This window comes from Nesoenas mayeri (genome assembly GCF_963082525.1).
Source record: "Nesoenas mayeri genome assembly, chromosome: 4".
Classification (NCBI taxonomy): Eukaryota; Metazoa; Chordata; class Aves; order Columbiformes; family Columbidae; genus Nesoenas; species Nesoenas mayeri.
The window spans coordinates 35,919,491-35,944,094 of record NC_137540.1 but is presented as its reverse complement, the minus strand read 5'-3'; the positions used below and the strand labels follow the sequence as shown (position 1 = coordinate 35,944,094).

The 24,604-nt window shown below is 34.6% G+C and overlaps 1 protein-coding gene across 1 annotated transcript in view; it reads left to right on the top strand.

Annotated features, from left to right (window-relative positions):
* Positions 1 to 24,604, top strand: part of MARCHF1 (membrane associated ring-CH-type finger 1) — a 160,111-nt gene that overhangs the window by 58,237 nt on the left and 77,270 nt on the right. Inside the window, exon 2 of the mRNA XM_080344224.1 lies at positions 9,886 to 10,025. Within this exon, the coding sequence (XP_080200350.1) occupies positions 9,924 to 10,025 (102 nt within the window). The 5' untranslated portion in view covers positions 9,886 to 9,923. The remainder of the gene's footprint in view (positions 1 to 9,885; positions 10,026 to 24,604) is intronic.

The window sequence follows — 24,604 nt, the reverse complement described above, 5'->3', positions numbered from 1 at the left end:
TATTTGATTCCAGATCTTACTGAATCAAAAACATAGTTGTCTTTGAGGAGGCATTTAATGCAGGTCATCAACGGTATAAGGTATCTTTGGAAAGCCAAAGCTTGTGTCTGTTACACCTCATCTGTAGAAGGGAGAAAACAGCACAGAGGTTATGAGAAAACAAATCATTGAAAATTATGGAGTGTTTAGGTATTATGGGACACAGGCAGGCTAAATACGTGAAGATAAGTCATTAAATGACACCTGCAGAACTACTCAAGTGAGCACCAAGCTTATCTGAGAAGCCATGTGCTTAAGGAGGTCTCACACTTCTGTGCACCAGTTCTCATGAGGGCAAGGCTTATGGCTTAGCCATGGAGCAGCTCTTCAGAGCAGCTGTTAAACAGCTTTTGAAGCAGGACCTTTGTACATAGCTGGGACAGGTCACATCCTGCAACTGTCATGGGCATCTCTGCACCATGCTGTACTGCATACTGTTGTCTCAACTTCACAGCCAGCGTTCAGTATAGCCTAAAAGAAAACAGTATGGATGGTAGCAGAGTCAGAGGAGGCTGTAACTGTGAGGTGACATGCTTTGGCAGATTGTCAAAGGCAGAGATCAAACCTTCTGGGTGGCGCAGGAGAGACTTGGCTGCCTGAGCTGCTGCACCACAGCCACAGCGGAGCTGCAAATCGTTCTGTGTTCACCCAGCCACTCAAGGGAGCCAGGGAGCAATGCTGTGCCATCAAGCATTGTGTTTGTCTTCTGCTATACACTCAAGATCACAATTTTATAAACTTACATTTTGTCGGTGTCCTTGCTAATGTCTTATTTGTTTGAGGTTCTTTGGAAATACTTGCAAAAGGGTGAATACCTATTTTGTGCTTAGTGTTATTTTGAACTGATGCTGTGCCTAGCTTTCTGCTTTAATTAGCAAACACAATAAATACTACATCTTTGGTTTTTCTTTTTAATGGCTTGTGAAGAATAGTGTATTATTTAATGATTTGTGAAAAATGGTGTATTATAAATTTGACATGCATGTGATCTGCATGAATCTTTGCTCTCTGACAGCCATGAGAATTGTGGTTATGATAACTGCAGGTTCTGTATTGTTTTCATCTCACAAAGAAGAAAAAACCAATATTCTCTGTGGAAAATAATTAGTAAATCGTTGTGGTCTGGTATTATAATATTTTTATTTTTTTATTAGCTGTCAGTATTATTAGTCATTTGCCCTCATATTCCATTAGATTATTTTATAAAATGTTGTTGGACTGGTTTCTGGCTGCATTCATCTTTTTTATTTTTAATAAATAGCGTGTTTTTTTTAATAAATAGTGTTTGTAAGGAATTTACTCCTGATTAGTGAGCAATGCGGTCATATCCAGCAATACAAATTTGTAGGCATGACTGATTGATAGTTTATTTGAATGCTAGTTGACAGAAAATTCAGAGTCACCTCTGGAAACTGAGGTGCAGCTATTTTCTTGTTAACAACTGAAATTAGTTACAAGAAGGTGAATTTGATTATTTTATTGGAAGGTACTTGTTAAAACACTTATTAAACTGAAGTTGTAAGCATTATAATAAAGAAAATTATGCTAAACATTTTGAAGGTTTCTGTTGTTATCAAGGATTAACTAGGTATGCTACCTAATAAGCTGATATAAGAGCCAAATTGTATTTGATGAAAACTTCTAACAGATATGCTGGAGGTAGAAAATCTTGATTCCATTTTAACAAAGACTAAATAATCCCATTAAATAGTTGTTACTACTAAACTAACAGAAATATACTATTGTAAGTAATGCTTTTTCATACCTCCCACCCCCCAGATATACATTATGAAGATTGTGACTTAGGATCTGACCTCTACTAGTAGGACAGATGGTCTATATGGGGTTTTTCAGGATAAACGGATTCCAGTAATTTAAGTTATAAATAATTACTGGCCTAGTGGCCTAATGCTGCAGTTACTGATAGCAGCTTAAATAACTAGTCTCTTACATAAGTAAAGTATATGTTAACCTAAAAGCTAATAATTAGCTGAATAAACCTTTGAATAATATTACTCTGATGGTTTTCAATTACAGCTTCCAGAAAACAAATACAAAAGTAGGGCTTAGAAGTGAATGTGTAGGTACAAAAAAATAGCTGAAATAATACTTCATTTTAATGGAGTTCTCAATAGATAATAATAATTATGGTGATATAATTATTGGAAGCAATTGTTCTCATCACTCTGGCTGCTGTCAAAATCTAGGTTGGGAAATACTTGCAGAAATTGAGTAGGGGGGAAAAAAATTGAAGGATTATGTAGCCCTTCTAGTTTTTATGTCTGTAGTTAACTTAGTGAAATAAACAGAAATGTTTTGCTGAATAGATAATAAAACTGGAGAGGTGTCAGAAGATTGGGTAAATATCAATATGGTACCCTAAACTGACATTAATGATGTTCTTAAGAGTGTCTTCAAACAGCTTCAAATTAAGCCTGAACCCAGTTTATTATAGGACATCTTAAAAAAATGAGGCAAAACATAAAAACCTAAATAATATGAAAGAAGTATAATTTTGAAGTGTTAAGCAACTACTCACTATTTGATGAACATTTATTTAATGGTAGTGCTTTTACGTTATGGTTGTTCATGAAATAAAACAAAAAGAGTCAAAACCAATAATGAAACATACTTTTACATAAACCACTTATTTAAGCACTGTGAATTAAAAAAACCAAACATTGACAATAGTATATAACCACATTTTCTGTCATCCTTGAAGAGTCAGCAGAGAATACATGCAGAAAATATGCTGATTGTAATGGACTTAATTATTTTGCTCAGGTTTTTATTCTAAGAATTTTTGCTTCATCTTGTTTCTATATACAAAATGAACCTACTGGAACAGGTGAGAATTTCACAGAAGCGTTTCTGTTAATTTGACTGGGGTGCAGTGATTTCATTCCTGTCATTCTGATGTCACTCACCCTAAAAGAGCTTTTGAAAACTATCTATCTGAAATTAGGTAAGAAATATCTAAGAGACTTGTAAAGATATAACCTGTCCTGCAATATAGTTGTTATAGTCAGCATTATGAATGGCAATAGTATTTAAGCAACAGGATTTGCCCTTCCAGCAGTGGTGGCCATTGTCTAGTGTAGGTGCTATATGACTGACCTACCACAGGAGCAGGACCTGAACTGCTCACAACCATGACATTTCAGTGCTTAGGGTTTTCAAAGGAGGATGCTTCATGACTGCCCAGAACTTTGTATTTAACAGAAGAACTTCTGTTAAAAATACTTCTCTGACAAAGAGGAAATACGATAATACTTCCATTGGACTAAGCGTGGTCTTAGCACACTTTGGCATGTGTACTTCTGGCTCTCTGATGAAATGTGATTTAACATAAGTTTCCCTTTGTTCTTAAAAGCTCATTTAAATTCAGTATTAATTATCCATGCTTTGAAACAAGGGTGTTCACTGGTTAAAGGATGTCTTTCAGACATCCAACCTTTATTTGATTAAAAAAGAAACCCCTATTTCTGTCTTCATCTTCATATTTTACTTCAATAGAGAGTTCTGCCTGATTCAAAGTGGGGTTTATCTTATATATAAAGATACTTTTCTTCCCTAAATAAACCACAGATGAATGAGGAAAAGCTCTGTGAGATAGACTTTTGGTTTTATATATGTGGAACAAAGTCTGTTACAGACTTTACCTTCTTATGCCCTGTGTGTTTGGATAACTGCATGCATAATTTTATGAATTAGTTAATGCTTTACCTTCTTGTGGATTTTTTGTATGTTACATATGGCTTCCCTGAAGAATTTCCATCTGCTAAGTGCTCAGTATGGTTTTAGCATGTGCGCTTACCAGTCATGCCTTTATTGTTGATTGAAGCTTTGATTTTAACTGCTTGGCAGTCATGTACAGTTAAATATATGCAAGCTCAAAAGGCAAAACCATGTACTTTGTTCTTATTCTCAAATCTGGTTGTTTCCAGACCATTCTCCTTTCCACTTGGGAGTCAGATGCATTTGGAATTTACATTGAGGGGTCCCAGGAGGAGATTTAGGCACCCTTTTGTCATCCACCTGTAGCCAGGAGGACATACCCATAGTGTTGCATTGCTTTTGAAAGCGTTGAAGACAATTCAATGTAGACAACTACCCTTGGATAAACAAAGCATTCCCAAGAAGAGTAGTAGTGATATTAGGGGCAAGAAACTTTTAGAAAACAAAGTCATATTTGATTGTGGTGTAGAGGTTGCTTAATAATTTCAAAAAATGAGAATTAAACTGTGTGTAGGCAAATACAGATTTGGCGGTATCTACATGTGTAAAGATTTTTCTTCTAATATTAAATCAGTAGCCATCGATATACATTTCTCCTCCTAATTTCTCAACATTTTCTTCTTGCAGTCTTCACAAATGCAAAGAGTAGAATTACAATGCTGAAGACACACCACAGGGAACAAAAACTGTCATGGTTTCTCTGAAGAGCTTGGCATGATTTAAAATTGCTTTCTGCTTTACACAAGAGATACTTTTCATTTTGAAAAAAAAAAGAAAGAAAAAAATGAAAAAATGTGACTATAAAGACAACCATAACCACAATTTTTCTATCTTTAGTAACCCAAAAGACTATTTGCTTTGAAAGCTTTTAAAGATTTCTTGTCACATTTTGGGTATAGTGGTTATGGAGTGGTTAGACAAAGCAATGTTAGCTGCAATAATTTTTGTACTGGTCATCTTAAATTGATTTATTTTCATTAATTAAATAGGTTTAAGTAATAAATGAAATTTGGATCCTTAGTTATGACAAAACGGAAACAGAGACTTGAAGGGCTAAGGGCAACTAAAAATACATATTAGCAATGAAACAGAAAAGAAAAAAAACATAGGTTGGCTTTAGTTGGAAATAAGGATATGGTTAATTATGGTACAGAAGCATCAAAAAAGCCACTTCCTAGTCTCTGCAAATTGATTGGATAATATAGGTAGTAATTTAAGAAGATGCTATAGTTGACACTTTGCAGGTTTAAACCATTGAAGCAAGTTCTATAAAACTCAATTATAATAAAACTTGTAATACTCTAAAGAGGGGTGCTGATGCTGTGGTTATATTTTTAAAGATCTACTGAAGTGACACATTTGGTAAGCATAACTAAGTTAAATGACAACTCTATTTTGTCTTTACAGCTAGGGAAAAGCATTTACATGTGCATAATTGGGTTTACTCTTCAAGGAGTGCCCTAGAAGCACTTCTGAAATGAGCCATTAATAAATATGAGAACATTATTTAATTCAGATTCTTACATCCACTTAATGCAGAGGAATTTGATTGCATATATGCGGTAACTATACAAGAAAACTGGTATCTCGATCAGTACCATCATGCTAGATGTCAACTGACAGATTTGTGGGCAAGCATGCTTGTTTTTGTTGGTTTTTGCATTTTTTTTTAATGAGACTAGCACATGAGGTACATATTTTAGCTAACTGCTGCAGGTATCAGGCAGGAAGATAACATTTTGCTAGATAGACTTGATCGACTTTCAAGCTACTGACTGTGGAAGCTATATTAATTAAATGTTGGACTCATCTGTTTCTTACAAAATTATTCCTCATTTTGGAGGGGCAGGTGACACTTAGCACTTCTGATGAACAACAACAACAAAAAATTACTGACATTTATCACATTTGGATGTGGAAAAACTAATTTCCCAACCCACCCCCGAGTTAAAAGAGCCACCACTGAATTGTATAGGACTGAAATATTTTACGGCTGTTAGCATGGTCACATATATTCTAATATGACTTTTTTTTTAATATAGAGATAATTTGAAAACTTGAGGTTGAGCTTCTTATTTGTAGAAAAGGGTAGTTGGAGTCATTATGTTATGTTATGGCTACATTGAATTGTTCCTGTGAAATACAGCAGTCGTAGGATAATATTAACTCACTGGTTGAGAAACGCCTGTGGTTCACTTGTGACATGATAGCACAAGCTATCAGGACTTTCCAGTGCATCCAGAACATTAATTTATGTTTGTATTCAAATTCGAATAATTGATTGGAAGTCACAGCTTGATAGGACTCAGACAAGAAATACACAAAGAACAACAGGGACTATATTTCCCTTACCAGAGCTCGGCAATTGAAGGGTATTTGCATTTCAAAATTCCTGCAGCTCTACTCCTGGAATAATTTAATGATCTGCCAAGTCATGCAGTGGGTGTAGTTGCTGGACAAATATCATCACTTTGATTGCTGTTGGGAATCTTCGAATACAGAGAACAAAAGTATTTAGCTTAGATAAAGAACAGTATGTTTTGCCTTCAATTTCCTGCTGTTCTGCGGTAGCTGTTAGATCCTGTTAAGGACTGAAAAAGCATAAACTTCTCATGTACTTCATCTTAATTTAGCCTTTGTTGAGGCCTTTGTTACCTGAATCTGATTATGTTCCTGAATTAAGCTTACTGATTCTTTTCTCTCACTAAATTAATGAACTTTTTATTTGAGACAGTATACTTTTATTTCCTATTACTGGCTAATTTTTAATACATCATCCTTAACTAAACCCCTATTTATTTAGTATTAATATTGTGCAAGATGTACTTGAATCTATAATTCTGTATGTCCCTTTGCTTGCCTAAATTAGAAGTAAAGATTGTCTCCTCTGAAAAAGTATGAATAAAGCAATTATTTTCTTTTTAAACAAATTTATAGGGGATGAATTAAGATCTTTTTCAGCCAATTTATTTTAGATGGTGGTTCTTCAGTTGTATGAACAAGTGCAAAGTCCTCCTTTCAATTATGATATGTACAGTAGTAGTCATCATTTTGGTTACTCAGGGCAAAAAAAGAATTGTGAATGTTCCAAGAGGTTCTGCACCCCGAGAACAGAATAGAACTGTAGCTATAATCAGATGATTCCCTGTCTTCACAGGTACAGACAGTATATTAAGGGTGGATTGATCACCTACCGAGGGGTGATTGTGATGTCCTTGTTAGGTATAAAGTAAGCAGTACCTCTTTGCCCAGCTTTGGACTTGGGTGCCGTCATAAAGAGAGCAGGAGCAGCTCATCCCTTTTCACTGAGTTTAATAGAGTTGATCAGTGTCAAAATTCTGATTGGTTTTCTCATATTAAGTGCTTATCTTTCCAAGTTGCAGCGGAGGACATGTGACATAAAATTGGGAGGAGCTGTTGACATTCTTGAGGGCAGAGAGGCCCTGCACAGGGATCTGGACAAATTGGAGGGCAATCATGAACCACATGAAGTTCAACAAGAGCAAGTGCTGGATTTTGCACCTGGACACAGTAACCCTGGCTGTACGTACAGACTGGGGAATGAGATGCTGGAAAGCAGCTCTGCAGAGAGGGATCTGGGGGTTCTGGTTGATGCCAAGTTGAACATGAGCCAGCAGTGTGCCGTGGCAGCCAAGAAGGGCAACCGTGTCCTGGGGTGCATCAAGCACAGCATTGCCAGCCAGGCAAGGGAGGTGATTGTCCGGGTCTGCTCTGCACTGGTGCGGCCTCACCTGGAGCACTGTGTGCAGTTCTGGGTGCCACAGGATAAAAAAGATATAAAACTACTGGAAAGTGTCCAGAAGAGGGCTACGAAATTGGTGAAGGGTTTGGAGAGCAAGCGATATGAGAAGCGGCTGAAGTCACTTGGCTTGTTCAGTTTGGAGAAGAGGAGACTGAGGGGAGACCTCATTGCGGTCTACAGCTTCCTCACAAGGGGAGAGGCAGGTGCTGATCTCTTCTCTCTGGCAACCAGTGACAGAACTCAAGGCAATGGCAGGAAGGTGTGCCATGGGAGGTTTAGGTTGGGCATTAGGAAGAGGGTGGTGGAGCACTGGAACAGGCTCCCCAGGGAGGCAGCCATGGCTCCAAGCCTGACAGTATTCAAGAAACAATTGGACAATGCCCTCAAACACATGGTGTGACCTGTGGGGTTGTCATATGCAGGGACAGGAGTTGGATTTGATGATCTTTGTGGGTCCCTTCCAACTCAGGACATTCTATGGTTCTATATGCTTGTCCTTCTGACACTTTTTCTGCTTCTCCAGTGTTACTTTTAAGTAATTCAAGATAGGTTGGATATGCAATGAAAAGCATTTAAAACATGGATTCATTTTTTTTGTATTTGTGTACAGGTTGCTTAAATGCACAAACTATTCACTCTTAAAAACCTCCAGTTTGGTATGTAAAATTCTGCTAGTTGCTTTCACAAAACAAAGGAAAATAAACAGTCTTGTAGCACTTGCAAGAGAGTGGATCCTCTGATCCAGTGGACGTCATTACTGCTGCTAAATTGGTGATAATGACTTGGTGCTTCATGCGGATTTCTTGTTGTGAAGCCTTTGCTGGGTTGTATATTTGGCCTGGAGGATCCTGTTCTTGTAAGTCTACAACTGAAATATTTTATAATGGAAAAATGGAAATTACTCCACAGTCAACAGGCTGCGTGGCAGTTTTCATATTGCTAATGATTTACTGGCATATATTTTTATCTCATGTTAAGATTTCAATGACTGAAGAATTAGTAAGAATCACTTCACCTGGAGACTCACTCATCATCTCCAGTGCAATAAAGCTAAGGCTAGTTTCCACTTTTTCCTTACCATCAGTTTCACGAGGCTGTGTGGAGAAGTACAACTTTGTGCGTTTCATGCTTTGAAAATTATATATTAGTGATAAGTGTGGAAATGGTAGAGATGTAGTTATTCAAGAAGAGGCTGTAGTTTGTCAGAATCAGAACTTGGGAAGATGAAAGGCTGCTATAAACACAAGCATATCTGGAATACTGCATGGAGATGTATTGCAGAAAAAAAAAGATAAACTACTTTACAAGTACGTAATATTCAGTGGCATAAAATAAATGCCACTTTACCATATAAAGTCTTTAGCATTATTGTAAGTATATTCCAAATTTATTCAGTCTAGCGCTAACCTCTTTTGGAGTACTAGGAGCTCAATCTGGTAGGTTAATCTTTTTGTTTATTATGTTTCATGATGGTACAGAATAACAAATTTTAAATTAAAAAATGTTATACACAACCAGATGTGGAGAAAAAAATTGCTTGAAGTTATTTTTTTGTAATTAATTAGCAAAGTTTTGCACTGCATACCTGAATTACCTATTTCAACTGGGAAAAGTAGATTGTGACATTTTAAAAATACTTATGAAGGCTTGTTACACTTAAAAACTCCCCACCTGTATTTCCAGCTTGTGTTATTGTTACTTAGAAGGTATTTCATTACTGTTACACACTAAAAATAAGTTCACATGCAACTTGCAGTTGGTTTGTAGCATTTATTGTTGGTATGTGTACATTAATTTTTGCTGTTTGCAATACATCCTAATGTAACACTTCAAGACAAGCCAGGCATTCTGGTATGTGTGGGCATAAGTACATACATGTTTGTATGTTTTCACATTGCTTCTTTCTATTTAATATCTTCTACTGCTTTGGGAATGTTTCTAGTTGTTTCAGGGAATATGGAGTATTACATCCAAATGTTATATAATTCTAGGAATGGTGCTAGTCTCACAGTTATTTTGTAAAAAAAAAAAAAAAAAAATCCTTTAAAATACCACTTTTTAAAATGAAGTGACAACTTGAGAAAGATTTAACAGGCAGAGAAGGCACTGAATTTGCTGACACTGAAATAGTATTAATGAATGTAAGGTGTGCTGAAAATGCATAGTTCTTTTATAACCTGTGTGGCATAACCCCTCAGAGTACTTTAAATAAACATGTTCTAAAAATATGTTTATTAGCTTGTTTATAAACAACTTTAAAAGTTATTTTTAAAGGCATGCATCCAAAGACATGCACATAATAAATTCAAAGTGTCAATGTTTCAGGGAATCTAAATTATTTTCAGAATTTCAGAAATTGAGAAGGGATAAGTGGAAGGAGAAAATGTTGGGCTGGTGCCAAGCGATAGCTCGTAACCCTCACAGACTTCCAAACAGCACAAGAACACCCGAGGTCTCAGGTGATGCTTCACATAACTCCACTTTGGTGAGTGAAAAGTTGCATTTCATGATGGTGGCATGCTCAGACAAACTTCAAAGGCATTCAATTTATTTTTAAAAGTGTAGTTTTGCCATTGATTGCATTGCCTCAGTGTGTGAAACCCTTTGACATTATAGCTATTTACTCTTTTCATTTGTTATTTTTTCATCTTTTATGTTATGCATGGTCCATTCTGTCTTGCATGCTATGTCTATAAATCAGTATTGATGTTTTGTGAATGGTGAAGCCTTTAAGCAAGAAATGTCCTAATATGGATTACTTACATTCTTTGTGATCTTAATCAATGCAACGGCATTTGGTCCCTGATGAATACAGCCACACGTTATCTAAAGATACCTTGTTTGTTCTTTGCTCCTGCCTGTAACAGGACCAAGGTATAGTATGTGTATACTGGTGTGAGAGAAATTGATTTAAAAATTATCTTCATATATTTAACATGATCATGTAAGAGATGGTCGGGTTTCTGCATGCCAAGCTATTGACAGTAGATGTTGAGGCAATGCAAAGTTGACAATTTACGTAGTGGAGTTATTATGAATTGTATGAAGTTGATTAAAGTGACTTATTGACAAGAATTTTAATCCTGCAGTTTTTGCTCATTCAAATAGTTCCATTTACATCAGTAGAAATCCCCAGGTGAGTAAGAACCAATATTTTAATGTAAAGCCTTCATATTGTCTCACATGTAAGACCAAAAATATTCTGTATACTTGTTTTTCTTCAGCTGATTTGACATTGTAAGACTACAGCAAAACAGATTGTTTGAAACATATTCAATTGAATATGCCTGATCAAATTACATTATTAAGTTTAAAATAGGCACAATATTTTCCTATCCTAAGAAGCATGAGGTATCGGGAAGTACTGCTCTCCAGCTGTTGAAACATGGATATGACAACATCTAACCAGAAGGATGAATTATTTCTTATACCACTGATGAAACGTGGTATTCCAATGAGTGTGACAAGAGTTGTAAATGAAGAGGCAATGATCTGTTTGAAAGTTGTTGAAGTTCTGGTGAAAAAAAGGCCCTACTTAATGTGGCAAAATTATCTTGTTCAGTGGTACATTATATAGAATGTAAATTTCTGCTGAAGAAGAGAACATAAAAAGGCAGCACTAAAAATTGCAAATTATATAATTTACTTAATACCCTAGATTATTATTACAGCTCGCTTTCATCATCATTGTTCAGTGAAATGAAAGGAAATTTAAAAGCAATCAGTCATGAAACAAGAAAATTCAAGTATATTATCCCCATATTTAATTACTATTACAGTTTTCTTTTTAAATTTTATTTAATTACTATTAATGTTTGGGTATTTCTAGTAATATGTGATAGCTATTAAGGAATTTAGGTATGTAAAAATCTGCATATTTTGATTTCTGCTTGACTGCTAATCAACTTTTAATTCATTTTGATATTCCAAAGACAAGCATTCCAGTCTGTCAGATGGGATTTTGAAATGGTGAACTGGGAATACAGTTCGTAACAGTTGAATCAATAGTGTTAGCATGTTTTAGCCTTATTAATATTAAAACTTTTTAAAAAATAAGCTTGCATGAAACTGCTGCTTAGTTGATGAAGTGTGTAAGAAAACCAGGGATATAAGGAGCTAGGGAAGATACGGTGTGTCCTTTAATGTCATGATTGGCTATAGAATAATAGTCTTTACAACAGGAAACAGAGCGGTTACATCTCTAGAGGCCTGTCAAGCTTTCCTCTTCATTTTCTTTACTTCTTACTCTCTCAACCACTACTCTTCCTGTCCCTCACTTCTGAAATAAATGACATTCAGTGTAAGCTTTTGCTAGCAGTGTCTTTCCAACTTGTGGGCTATAGGCTGAATCCTTGTTTTCCTTATGAACATTTTAAAGCTGAAATCTTGTTTCAAATCTTTTTTGGTTTTGTTTAGAACTGTTAGCCTTTCAATGCTGGAAAATTTTCTACCTGGTCTTGTGTGATGATGTGGACTTTAGCATTTGAAAATGAAATGTAATGAAACAGTAGAGAATAAAGAATAATAAATTATTTTTTGTAAGTGTACAAACACACAATAAACCATTCAAGTCCCTTCTTTCTGAATTAACATTGATTTTTCAGTGGATTGCAGCTCCTCCATGGTACTGGTTCCCTTAGTGGGGGTTTGTTTGATCTGTCTTGCAAGCACATTTATGGTACAAACAAACAGTTCTTTGCTTCCTTAGACTGGAGGTGGCCAGTCTGGTTTTAGTGGGAAGCAAAACGGAGTGTACACTATCTTTTTTCACCTCTGCCATATGCCTTTTGATTGCACTTCTGATTCAGCAGAATATCCTATGTATTTTAGAAATGCAGCTAAGGCTTTTCAAATGGAACTTTTATTTCCTTTTAGAAACAAAACAAAAGAAAGCACTCAAAGTTGTTGTTCCATTGTGCTACTTCCTAAAGAGGAATGATCTGAAAATTGCAAGTATATCTTCTTAATTTATATGAACATAAATATTTTTATCTTTCGCTGGAAGGAAGGAAGGAAGGAGGGAAGGAGGGAAGGAAGGAGCAAGCTGCTTGCGGAGTAGGAACCAAGTTATGATCATTAAAAAATTGCTTTTTTCACTTAGCATGTAAATGAAATACTGAACAACAGTGCAGGAAAAAATAAAAAATAAATTAGCTCATGAAAACATTGAAATAAATTAAAAGAGCCTAATAAAATCACTGTTTCATTTTATTTGATAAGATGTTCTAGCTTTGTTCAAATAAAATTCTGAAATATTTCAGCAAAACTCAGCTAAATATTCTTCGAAACATTTTTCCATTATTAATTTCTCCTTCATTATACTGTTAGCCCCGGGCTTCACCACATCAGTCTACTTTATTTGAAGATTAACCCTTTGTGTTCAATTTCAGGTGGAAATCCAGCTTCTTGGTTCTGAGCACACCTCAAAAATTTTGACTCATCCTTTAATCAAAAGAGGCATAACTTCTCAAAAAATATTGTTTAATATTATGATTTTTTTGATTTTGCGATTTGTCTTGATAATTTTAGATCTATAGGGAGTAGATCTCTTTTTATTTTTTTCATACTCAAAACAATTTCATATAGTCCATTAACTTGGTGTAGTGGAACATAAAGTTTGAATTTACTTTGCTTCTCTTATAGCTACAAATTATTATCTATTTTTCAAGCTGAATTTATTATGTTTGTGCTTGTTTGTCCTGTATACATTGTTTCTAAACTTTAAAGGTTCATCCTTCCTAATGTTGATCATAAGAGTTATTTTTAGAGACCTGTAATATAATTTTTCAACTTTACTTTCATTTTTGTAACAATTTCCATGTTCTCGTGGGTATCTTAAGAAGTCTTGTCTGTTCTTTTTCCAGTTTGGCCGTGAGTGACCAGTTGTACACAGTATTCCAGATCAAGCTTTCTGTTCCTAACAATTGTGACACCAATTATTACCTATTCAGTAACACATTTATCATACTGCATAGATTTAGGATCACTTTATCAATATATTTTTCTATCTAACTATTATTTTAGTTTTTAGACCAAACCTAGACTATGCTAAGTTTTGATCAGTACATGAAGACTCTATCAATTCAAATTATTATGGTTCCTCTATTATCTTCCATTCACTTATTATTGTTGTTGTTGTTGTTGTTTTTGTTTGGTTTTTTGTTTTTATTTTTTAAAAAATATTGGTTTAGCAAAAATACCTTTTAGCATTTAACTTTCTTTTTGGAAAGTTTGATTCTGTTTTGTTTTATTTTTTTCCTGGTAATTCTTTCCTTTTTTGTTGCTTCCTAGTATGTTTCTTTGCTTCTCTATTTCATGTAGGCTTCATCTACTATATTTATCTCTTCTGAAGCTACATATTCATTCACACAAATCTGAAGATGCTCAGATTATTCTCCAGAGGTTTTTTTCTTAAATGCAAATTAATATTTTTTTCATTTTTCTCTTTCTCTGATTTTTGCTAGAGTTAGGGGCAGAACAGTAATGTTTTATTCCTTAATTGAAAAAAAGCCACCCAGATCTTGAAAGCTCATAGGTCTGTGCAATATTTGCAGTATTTTGTCTTCTGAAAGGATAATGAATATAATTGCAAACATACCATTTAAAATTCTTTCTTCATCAGTCACTTGTCTCTGTACTGACAGTATCTATTTATACTGTGATTTCAGAAGTATATGTGTATAGTTTTGATGAGAAGACATAAATATGTATTAACATTGATTAAGCAATTTGATGAGAAGTAGTTGTATGTCTGCCTATCCTTACCCAGTGCTTCTTGGGATCCCTATTCAGAACTTGAGCATTATCACAATTTATATTCTTAATAGTTTGTACAGTCTGTTCTGCATGGAGTATGGACTGGTCCTTGGTTAAGTACATCATGTTCTACATGTGAAGCTACTGGGACATGAGCATATACTTAATGCTGAATTGTACTCATTAGTACATACTAATTTCCCCTGATTTATTTCCCAATAGAATTATGGGTGAATATATGTGGAAGTATAGTCATGTGAGTAACTAGGTAATTTATGTTTGTATATGCAAATGAAATTTGGAAGTCACAGCAAATGATAAAGCATCTAATTTAACTTTAATGATGGATTTTTTTGTATGAAAGCAAATGATACCATCTGCTTCTCTAAGAAACAGTAAAATGTTCATGAATTATCTGTTTGACATAGGCAGATATTAAGTTACCACATCTGATCTACACATATTGACCAAGCAAGTTAATTATAGTCAATGGTCATTCTAAAATATAATTAAACAAGCAATGGAAAGTGGTTTTATTGTGGATTAACCCTATCAGGCAACAAAGCCCCACACAGCCTCTCACTCACTCCTCCTCAGTGGGATGGGAGAGTGAATCAGAGAGGGAAAGTGAGACAAATAATGGATTGAGATAAAGACAGTTCCACAGGTGAAGCAAAAGCCATGCACACAAGCAAAGACGGCTTACGAATGAATTCCCTACCTCCCATCTGCAGGCAGGTGCTCAGCCATCTCCAGGAAAGAAATTGGGCATGACAGTTATTTGAGAAGACAAAGACCATAACTCCAAATGTCTCACTTTCTTCCTTCTTCCCCCCCCTCCCAGTTTTTATTGCTGATCATGATGTCATATGGTGTGGAATATCCCTTTGGTCAGTTGGTATCAGCTGTCCTGGTTGTGTCCCCCTCCCAGCTTCTTGTGCACCCCCAGCCTACTCACTGGTGGTGTGGTGTGAGACTCAGGAAAGGTCTTGACACTGTGTAAGAGCTGCTCTGCAGTAACTAAAACATCCCTGTGTTATAAATGATGTTTTTGTCACAAATCCAGAACATAGCACTGTACAAGTTTTCTTCCAGTGATAAACCGAGAAGCTGGGGTTTAGCTCTAAGTTCTGCTAACGGTATGAAAGTTCTGAATAGTGTAGGTATGATTATTACATGATTTTTAAAGGTCCCATCCCACCCCAGTCATTCTATGATTCTGTTCTAACCCCAAAATTTAATTCCAGAACACAAGAGATCTCTTGATCTGAGCTTGAAGTGTTTGACTCTCCTATTTTCATCAAGGGAGTGTAATTCCTTGCTGAAAATCCTGTGAAATAGGATCCCTTTGGGTTTCCTTTAACATTGCAGGCTTGTTATTGGTAAGCTGACAGGGGCTGAGGGGGTGTTTAAGATCTATATTTTAATTCGTTATAAGAAGATGGTGTAGTTTAAAACTCAAAAAACTGGTAAGGGAGAAAGGAGTAATTATCTAAGAATATGGAGTTTGTTTCATCTGAATTATCTTCTTATTTGCATAACTATTAAGTAGACTTTATTAATGAGGCTGCAGGAGCAGCTTGGAAATCCAAAATACTATACCTGCAAAATTGCTCTATAGACACTGCTTTTGGAAGTCTAGTAGTGACTTTAATATAGTAGCCAATCAATGTGTATATGTGAATCAAACTGTGGACGAGAGAGATTCTACAAGAAATGTAGTTTCAAAAGAGGTAGAATTATTCACCTGGTATAATAAATTATATGCTGTTTAAACCTTCTCTTAGTCTATACTTCTGGAATAAAAATACAGCTGGGTGAAGCACATTTAATTACACATGAAAAAAAGAGAAACTACTGAGAGTAGAAGCTTTTGTGCTTCAGGCATGCTGCTCCTGGCTTCTTTGTCAGGTAGCTTATGGAATAATATATGATGTCTGAATAAATTCTGGGGAGGAGAGGAGGATCCTAAATATCTCATGTTCTCTGGTGCTACATATCTCAACTGGGCTCAGTTCCTCTATTCTGGTGCTGAGAAGTTCTATCCTAAGGGACTGCATTTTTCCATCTGCTTCTCATGGACATTATGAAACTTCTGCAGCGTTTCAGTTAAAGGCAGCGTTTCTGCTCTCCTTGAGCTAGAAATCTTGTTGCCATTGTTCATTGTATTTTTTGATTCACCTCACCTGTTTTTATTTCCTCAAGTGTGCTAAGGCCTTTTGAGAAGAAATTTAATTAGATACATATTCATTTTAAGCATTTTATGACAGATTATTTTTTAGCTTTTTATTTAGTAACTCTCTTAGCATCTGTTAATGTTAATCTGTGAAAACTCTTCCTTGTGATACAGATGTTCCACATGGGGCTTATCTTTCTGCACAATGCTGCATGCTCCCCTGCAGGGCAACTGTTTTAACTATTTATCACTTTACAATTTACAGGGTCAGCCTAAGCTGTCAGTGGCCTCGGTAGCCATGCCACCCCAGGCCAATCTTATTGATTTTCTTTATATTTAAAGCCAATTAGCAGTCGTTACCTGGGTTACCATCACCTTCTGGCTTCTCAACACAAATGCATTACAAGGATGTAAAATTGTTAAGAGTTCGTTTACGTTTCTTTTTTGTGCATATGTAAACCATTAGAGCGGGGCAGATGTAGGCCAGAGCTTTTGGATAAGTCTTCCCCAGTGCTCAGTTTCTTTCTCAGTGCAAACTAGTGTCATTTAATAATTTTAAGTGCGTGGCAGATATGGTCGAATTTTTACTTATTTGACCAGTGTTTTCAGCTAGGGTTCCTCTATGACAGGCTTAAATTGACAGTCCTCATTTAAATCATTTTCATTTTGCTTGTGAAAAGGATGACATATTTCCCAACCAAAATGGAGACCATGCAGAAAATTACTATCATTTTGTATTTGTAGAAGCAACAATAACTTAAATATTGGAGAAAAATAATTAAGGTTACCTGAATGCTGGCTTCAATATGAATAAATTATTGTTGTTATTATTGTTATTAATATTATTGTTTAAAGCTTATGAAGGTAATGTTTTATTTAACTTTATAACTTACATTTTATTTATGTTTTCTAGGTATTAGGTGTCCACATTTACTGATAATTTTAGCAGTGGAATTTGCATGAAACTATTTTCTGTAGATCAAATTACTATAAGACATTGACAATAAATATTTGTTTAGTACCTGTGTAACTGTTCAAATAGATCGCATTAAATATTTTATTTTTTCCCCAAAATATTTCATGCACCTTGTTTCTCATAACAACATGTGTTCACAAGATTGATTCAAATCTGTTTCATATAAATTATTTGTAATTTTGTTTATTTTTTGTGTAGTTGAAGCTGTCTTGTTAGTCTATTTCACTTATGGAAAAGGAACATCTTTTAAGTCCTGAATTTAAAAGATATTAACTATTTTTGTTTTGTTTTAGTTTTGGAGAGAAGAGTTATGTACACCAGACTTGTTTACATAACTTTTGACTGAAAGCTCAAATTATTTTTCTAGCAATATTTTAATATTATTATTGTTAGTATTATTATTATTTCTAGCACTATCATTGAGTTATTTTTCTAGAAATTTTTAATACGTCCATAAAAATCTTAGATTTGGTTTAAAGTGTGTAAAGCTCCAGGTGATACGCTGTAGGGTTATATGTACTTAAAGAAAGAGGGGATTACCAGATCACCATTCAGTTTCTATCCAGTAAATGAGTTCTAGAAAATGAGAAAATCAGACAGGGCCAAGTAATTAACCTAAGTTTTTCATAAGGTGAAATGGGTTATTCTCATTTTAGCTCAGCGAAGCCTTCAGTCTTATCATTAACTGAAAACCTACACTGTGATGGGAAAGCCAAGATGACAGGAAGCATCAAAGAAATGTCTTTGCTCGTTCATTTATTGCTAGAGTAATACCAGCAAGGAAAGCTACGAAAGAACATCATGTTAAAAGCAAAACAAAACAAGGCAGTAGAAGATTATTTTGCAACTTTATCTTGTAAAAAAATCTCATGGCAATACTAAATATTCAAGTTAAATTGCAAGTTTACTTAGTACTCCCCTTCATGAGGATTCATATTTTTTGCATGCTATTTGCAGTCCAGTACTACTGGAATTACAAGACCTAGGAACTGTTTTAGGATAAGCTCTCTGCTATGCTGACTACTATGATTGATGCAACTCAGTCCTGTAAACAGAAATGTGTATTAATAATTTGCATAAAGAGTCTCTAGTGATACCATTTGTATGCTTAGAGTGAAGCAGGTGCATATAAGTTTGTGCAGCAGCAGTTTAGAGCATTGATTGAAAATGGTAAGAATCAGCAATTCCCTCATATGTATATGTATATATATTTCTTTCAACCCTGCTATTTTTAATTGTACATAATCAAACAAGTTTGTGTGGTTTCTACATCAGGATTCATTCTCACTTTTTGTTAAGTGATTTACAAAATAATTATTACTGCAAAAAATACTTCAAAATACTAGAAAGGAAAATGGGGTTGTATGTGCACGCATATAAGCCATTTCATGTGTTCCTATTAGTATGTAAGTTTTACTACAGACGGGGGTGGAAGAAGAAGAATAGTAGTAAACTATAGGGAGTTGTATGTCTCTCTAGATAGATCCCTACATGTATTCTTCTGCTACACTATCCTTAGTAAGAGTCTTCCCAGTGCTCCAAATGATTTGGTGCTGGTTTTGTAGTATCGGAGGCTACACAGTGAGTCACATGTCTTCATACTTCTTCTGACGCAATGGTATGTCAGTGCATCATAGTGGCATTTCTGCCCACATTCAGCATCATGTTCCACCCAGCCTGTCGGTTGGTTTTCCTGCAGCACGAGTCTGCATATATCAGGACTGTTTTGTGAGCACCAAGCTTGTATAGAGACAGTCCGAGTCCTCATTGCAGTTCTCTGTGGTTCTGACTTTAATATAACAGACATGCTGTAGCAGAGAAGATTAAGTAGGGCCTCTTGAAATCTGCAGAACATATAAGTTTCCCTTTTTATAAGATTTTGATTGAATGCTGAGCTAGGAGAAGGTCTGGGGAGAAATCAGATCTTCAAATAAAAGATAACCTTTATAAGCGGATTCTTCCAAAAATACTCTGTGGGAAGATTCTGAAATCTAATGTTTTCGTTCTGTTTTCTACTTGGCAGTGTCACTGAATACTTGGCATTGCAACTGCAGTTTTGGTATCCCCTTTATTATAAAGAACAGCAACAGAAAGTGCTGGCATGGTGCAGAAAAGTGATCATAGTTATTGTTTTGGTGAAAGCATTGATTTGCTTTGTATGTAACTTCCATGTAACTTTGTGAAAGTCACTTCTTTGTGATTTCAGCCTCGCTAATGTGAACTCATGATAACGTTCAGGATAAAATTTCACTTACAATCATAAGTTGCTTAAATCCTGCAGAGACAAAGATGTTAGACCTATCCTGGTCGATAGTGGAAGATTTAAATACATTTGGATAATTAATACAAAGGAGGAGGAGAGAATATGGCAGAAGACCTAGTAGTTTCTAGAGATGAATCAATGAGTAGGCTGAGGTTCAGTGTTCATTCCACAGGAGATGGAGATAACAGCGTGATCCAGGTAATTTGCTGCAGTTTCAAAGGCTTTAGTACAAATCTTGGTCTTGGAAATGCCAGTCTTATCAATTTAATTAAAAATGGGTATGTGGTCGAAGATGGCCATATGTTCATGCTGACTGTGTAACTTCTGTCAAGTCTGTTGATTGTGAAAGAAAACTGCCTGTGACCTTGTTAGGCTAATTACATCTGGGGTTAGTCTTTTATTCTCTCACCCTTGACGTTTCATAAAGTATGAGATGGGAGTAATGGGATGAGATTAAGAAGGGAAAATTTAGGCTGAGGCTGAAGCTGAAGAACATGCTCTTGACAATTAAATGATTTAGGCTGCTGTATGATTTTGTATTGAGGGTTACAGGAATCTCATGTCTGTGATCCTTAAAATTTGGAATGAAAACACTTGCAAGGGGATGTTTGTGTTATTTTTTTCCTACCTCTAATTTTCTGTGCATATAGGTTTTTTTTTCCTATTTCTAAAAGAATACATCCTAGCTTTTCTTGCTCTGCTAACCCTGCTATAAAATCAATGGTATGAAAATTACACTTCTGTACTAGATCAGTCAACTGATTACGATTTGTCTAATCATTAGTCATTGTTTAAATAGAAGTGTTGGTTTTCATCCTTTGTGAATATATATATTTTGTGGTAAAGTGTCTGGTTTTTATTTCTGTGGTTCGTATATATAGATATACACACACATATATATATACACATATATATTTTTTCCAGTCTGCACTGAACCTGACAATATTTACTTGTTAAAAATGTAGATTGTAATTTATATAACTGAATTATTGTTTTTCATAAGATATTGTAAACAGGCTCTTACGTTTGGCCCAACTTACATTAAAATGAAAGGGACCAAATGTAACTATGCTTGTAGTATTTTTCTACCCCAAAGTTAAACACAGTTTCTCTTTTCATGGTGCATGAGGGAGAAAAATAGTAGGGTTTTTTTTCTGTGACTTTTTTATCTTTTCTGTTGTTTTGGAGAAACAGAATTTGATTATGTACAGCATCAACATGATCTGACATAAAAAGAAGAAAAGCATTACAAAAATTGATTTTAATGATGTTTCAATATTACAAAGAAATATGTTTTAAGTTGCACTGAGATATGGTCATGTGTGCAGCCTACGTTGTTATTTTTCAGGCTGTGTCTTGTTCTGGTAATGTGTAAAGATGATACTAAATGTATTTTCAGTTTAAAGTTTTATTACTGATTTGAAATACAGCACTTCTTGGTGCTGTGAGAAGAAAGATTTTCATCTTACACAGTTTTTTGGTTTTTTCATTTAGAATTATAGAATTTAGTTTGGAAAAGACACTGAAGATTGTCAAGTCCAACCATAGACTTAACACTGCCGAAATGGAAAGTTTCCCAAAACAATTAAATTTGCTGTCAGTTTGAGCTATTTTTCTCATCTGTAAAGGAAGACCATAGAGGTAGTACAGATGCTTCTGAGGGTTCTTAAAGAGCTCTGTTGATAATCTGACAGTGTGGTGCATCAAAACCATGTACTCAGATTTCGTGTTTAGTGGGGAAATAAAATTTTACCTATTTAGATTTAGGCATATACTCTTCTTGGTGATTGACACTAATTTAGACTACAGTATTTCCTGATGCTGAAATAATTGAATTTATTTTTTAATTATGGAAACCTGAGTTTATTTAATCATATTTGATGTTTGTTTTCTCTGGGTAATATTATTTCAGAATGTGGTAATTGCTTCTTGTAATCTTTGTAATCTATAAATATTAATGCTCATGAAATCTTAATAAAAGCTGATAAAATGAAATACAGAAAAATGAGGAATTCAATTAATCAATTTAAACTGATTTTATAAATGCGTAGATAATTACTAAATTATGAAAACATCAATAATGATTCTCGTTGAACTACAGCAGTGTGATATAGTTTGAATATTTTATACAGACTAAGTAGTATTTCCCTTCAGTTTCTTTGCTGATGTGGGTTAAGTCTATTTTATTTAAAGCAAAATCCTGAAATCTCTACTTCTGGATATCTGATTCAAGATATTAATGTCATTTTTAAAGAGGTGCTAATCTCCCAGTAACTTTAAATGGCTAATGATGCTACCTGTCTCTGAAAATCCTGTTCCATAGTCAAATGAAGTGTTTGCAAAAGTGTGAACCTAAAATTTGCTTTTAAATCATTACTTTAGGATTTCAATTAAAATGGGCTACCTTTCAGAGGAACCAATTGAAATTACACATTTAGAATATCTGAAGTGATGCATCTCAGAGTTTGGTGATTTATCCAAGTGTGATTTTTAGGTGCAAGGTCTAATTCGGATAGCATCAGAAAATCTGCCACTACTGAAATCTTGCAGAAATCAAGGTTCTACACTGTCAGGAGTTGTTTGAAATAATGAGAGGATGATTCAGGCAGAACATTTTTTTTCTTATGTTTAATTCTCCATAGAGGGGAAAGAAAATCAGATGAGGAAGAGAATGGAGAAAAAACAAATAAACAAAAAAAAAGAAAAAAAAAAGTCAGTTCTGTGTAAATACAGATGTCAACTCCAATTTGATTAGTATCTTGTACAACCATGACTTCCCTTGTTCTCAGAAAAAATAAATGTTCATTTTTTTCCAAATACTTTTTTTATCATACCATACTCACAGTTCACATTGGCTTATATATTGAGCAGTACTGATGGGTGACAGCATCTGCAAGGCTGAATATGTTGAAACTTCCAACTAAATGCATTTTTGAAATGTTCTGTGGGCGCCTATCCTTTTAGCATGCAAGTATGTTCAAAAAAAATGTAAAAAAAAAAATTGGAGATATCTGTCATTACTCTGTTGTTTTTGAAGATCTGTTCTAAAGAAACTTTACCTGAGTTTTTACATGCACCATCATTGACAGGAATCACAAATTGTCATCTTGCTGCTGATTTCTGTACTTTAATCAGAGGATTATTCATTTTCCTTTCATGATCTTGAATGTTGATCATATTTTCTTTCTAAACATGGACATAGCAAACATACAGTGTAACATAATTAATGCAAAAGTGTTTCTTGGAAAACATTTTTCCTATGGCTCTGAAGAAGTGTTTAAAAGGCAAAGAATTCTGCAAAGTCTGACAGTAAATATTTGCTTTAATGCTGCAAGTGACCTAAAAGCTTTTTGTTTAACATATACAGAATGCTTTTGTGTAATACATGTCTACACAGAGGACTGAATCAGGAGATGCTAACTCTAGTATCAGTCTTGAAAGTATGGTCTGTTTTAGTTTATTCTAAAAAAGAACCATTCACAAAGAGATTTTTTTTTTTTTTTTTTTTTTTTAATAATGTGAATAACAGTAACGTGAGTGAAGTGCTTTGGTCAGTTGGTACCTGTCATGGAAAATGTGTTCCTTATCAGCTTCTCAGATGTATGAGATGTGCAATTAGTTTAGTAATTTTGTATATTTATTCCCAGTTCGAAACATGTAGTGAAGTAATTGGTTTTTTGCATATAAAAGAATAATTGAAAACAATTTCTTCTCATACATGAGAAAATTCAATATACTTTGCTTATATATGTACTTTGGGGTTTTTTTTGCAGGTTTTTTTTACTGCATGAAGGCCAGTTGGAATGGGATCTGTTTGTGCCTATCTATCTATAAGTGCATTCAGAAGTGACTATCAAATTGTCTGCATAAAACGTATATTTAAGGCTAGAATGTACGTTAATAAAAAAAAAAAAAAATCCCTACAAGCAAAGAGCCTCTCGGATTTTTTCAGAAATTTTAGTCATCTGGAGATCTACTTATATTATTAGGAATTTTGTTTCTGGGGGTCATTGTCTGGGGGGGTTGTTGTTTTATTTTTCATTTGATTACTCCATGGTACAGGCAAATTCTTTCTTCACCAAAGTATGCATAAAGGTGGAAGAATATTAGAGAATTTTACTTTCTGTTAAGTCATAAAGATCAGACCAAGTTCATGAATTATTATCTTTTTTAGTACATATTCAAAGCAGTATAGTGGGATGAATGTTTCCTTACTTGTATGCTTTTTGCTCTAAATTGAGGGACTAGAAATCTGGTATTTGCATTTTTCTGATTACAGATTTATATTTTGCTTTGATACAGGTTGCTTCCTTCAGAGAAATTAACTAAAGAGCATTCTGGCAAGCTTGCAGACTTGCAGCATGCCTTTCTCAGGAAAAAGTAAATGTAATTTCTAACATAATCTGTTAGAACTTCTTAAAAAAGTTAATATATTCAGTTATTTAATTAAACTAATGCTCTTCTGATCATTTTTGTGCATTTTTATATTAGATGTAGTTTAAAACCGAACATGGATGGAATAGACGCTACTGGATAAACTCCTATTGTGGATTTATTTAAAATAATATGTAAAATGTATTTGTTTTCATTCCATATTGCTAAGAATTTAGCAAGACATTTCTCTAATACAGCATAGTAGCTTCTGCAGACAGTGTAGACTTTAATTTGATGCACAAGCATTTTATTTTTTCCCAAATACCTACAGCAGCTTACCTATCAAATAACATCTGTGCTGCCATGAAATTGTAAGTAGGCATCCTTCCTCAAAGAAGCTGACCATTTATTTTAGAGCTTTCTACTCACTATCATCACCTCAGGTTCAGTGCTTACATCACTTTGAATCTCTGCCAGACTTTGTAAGAAGGTCTGGAAACTATGAAATCTCTGATGTCA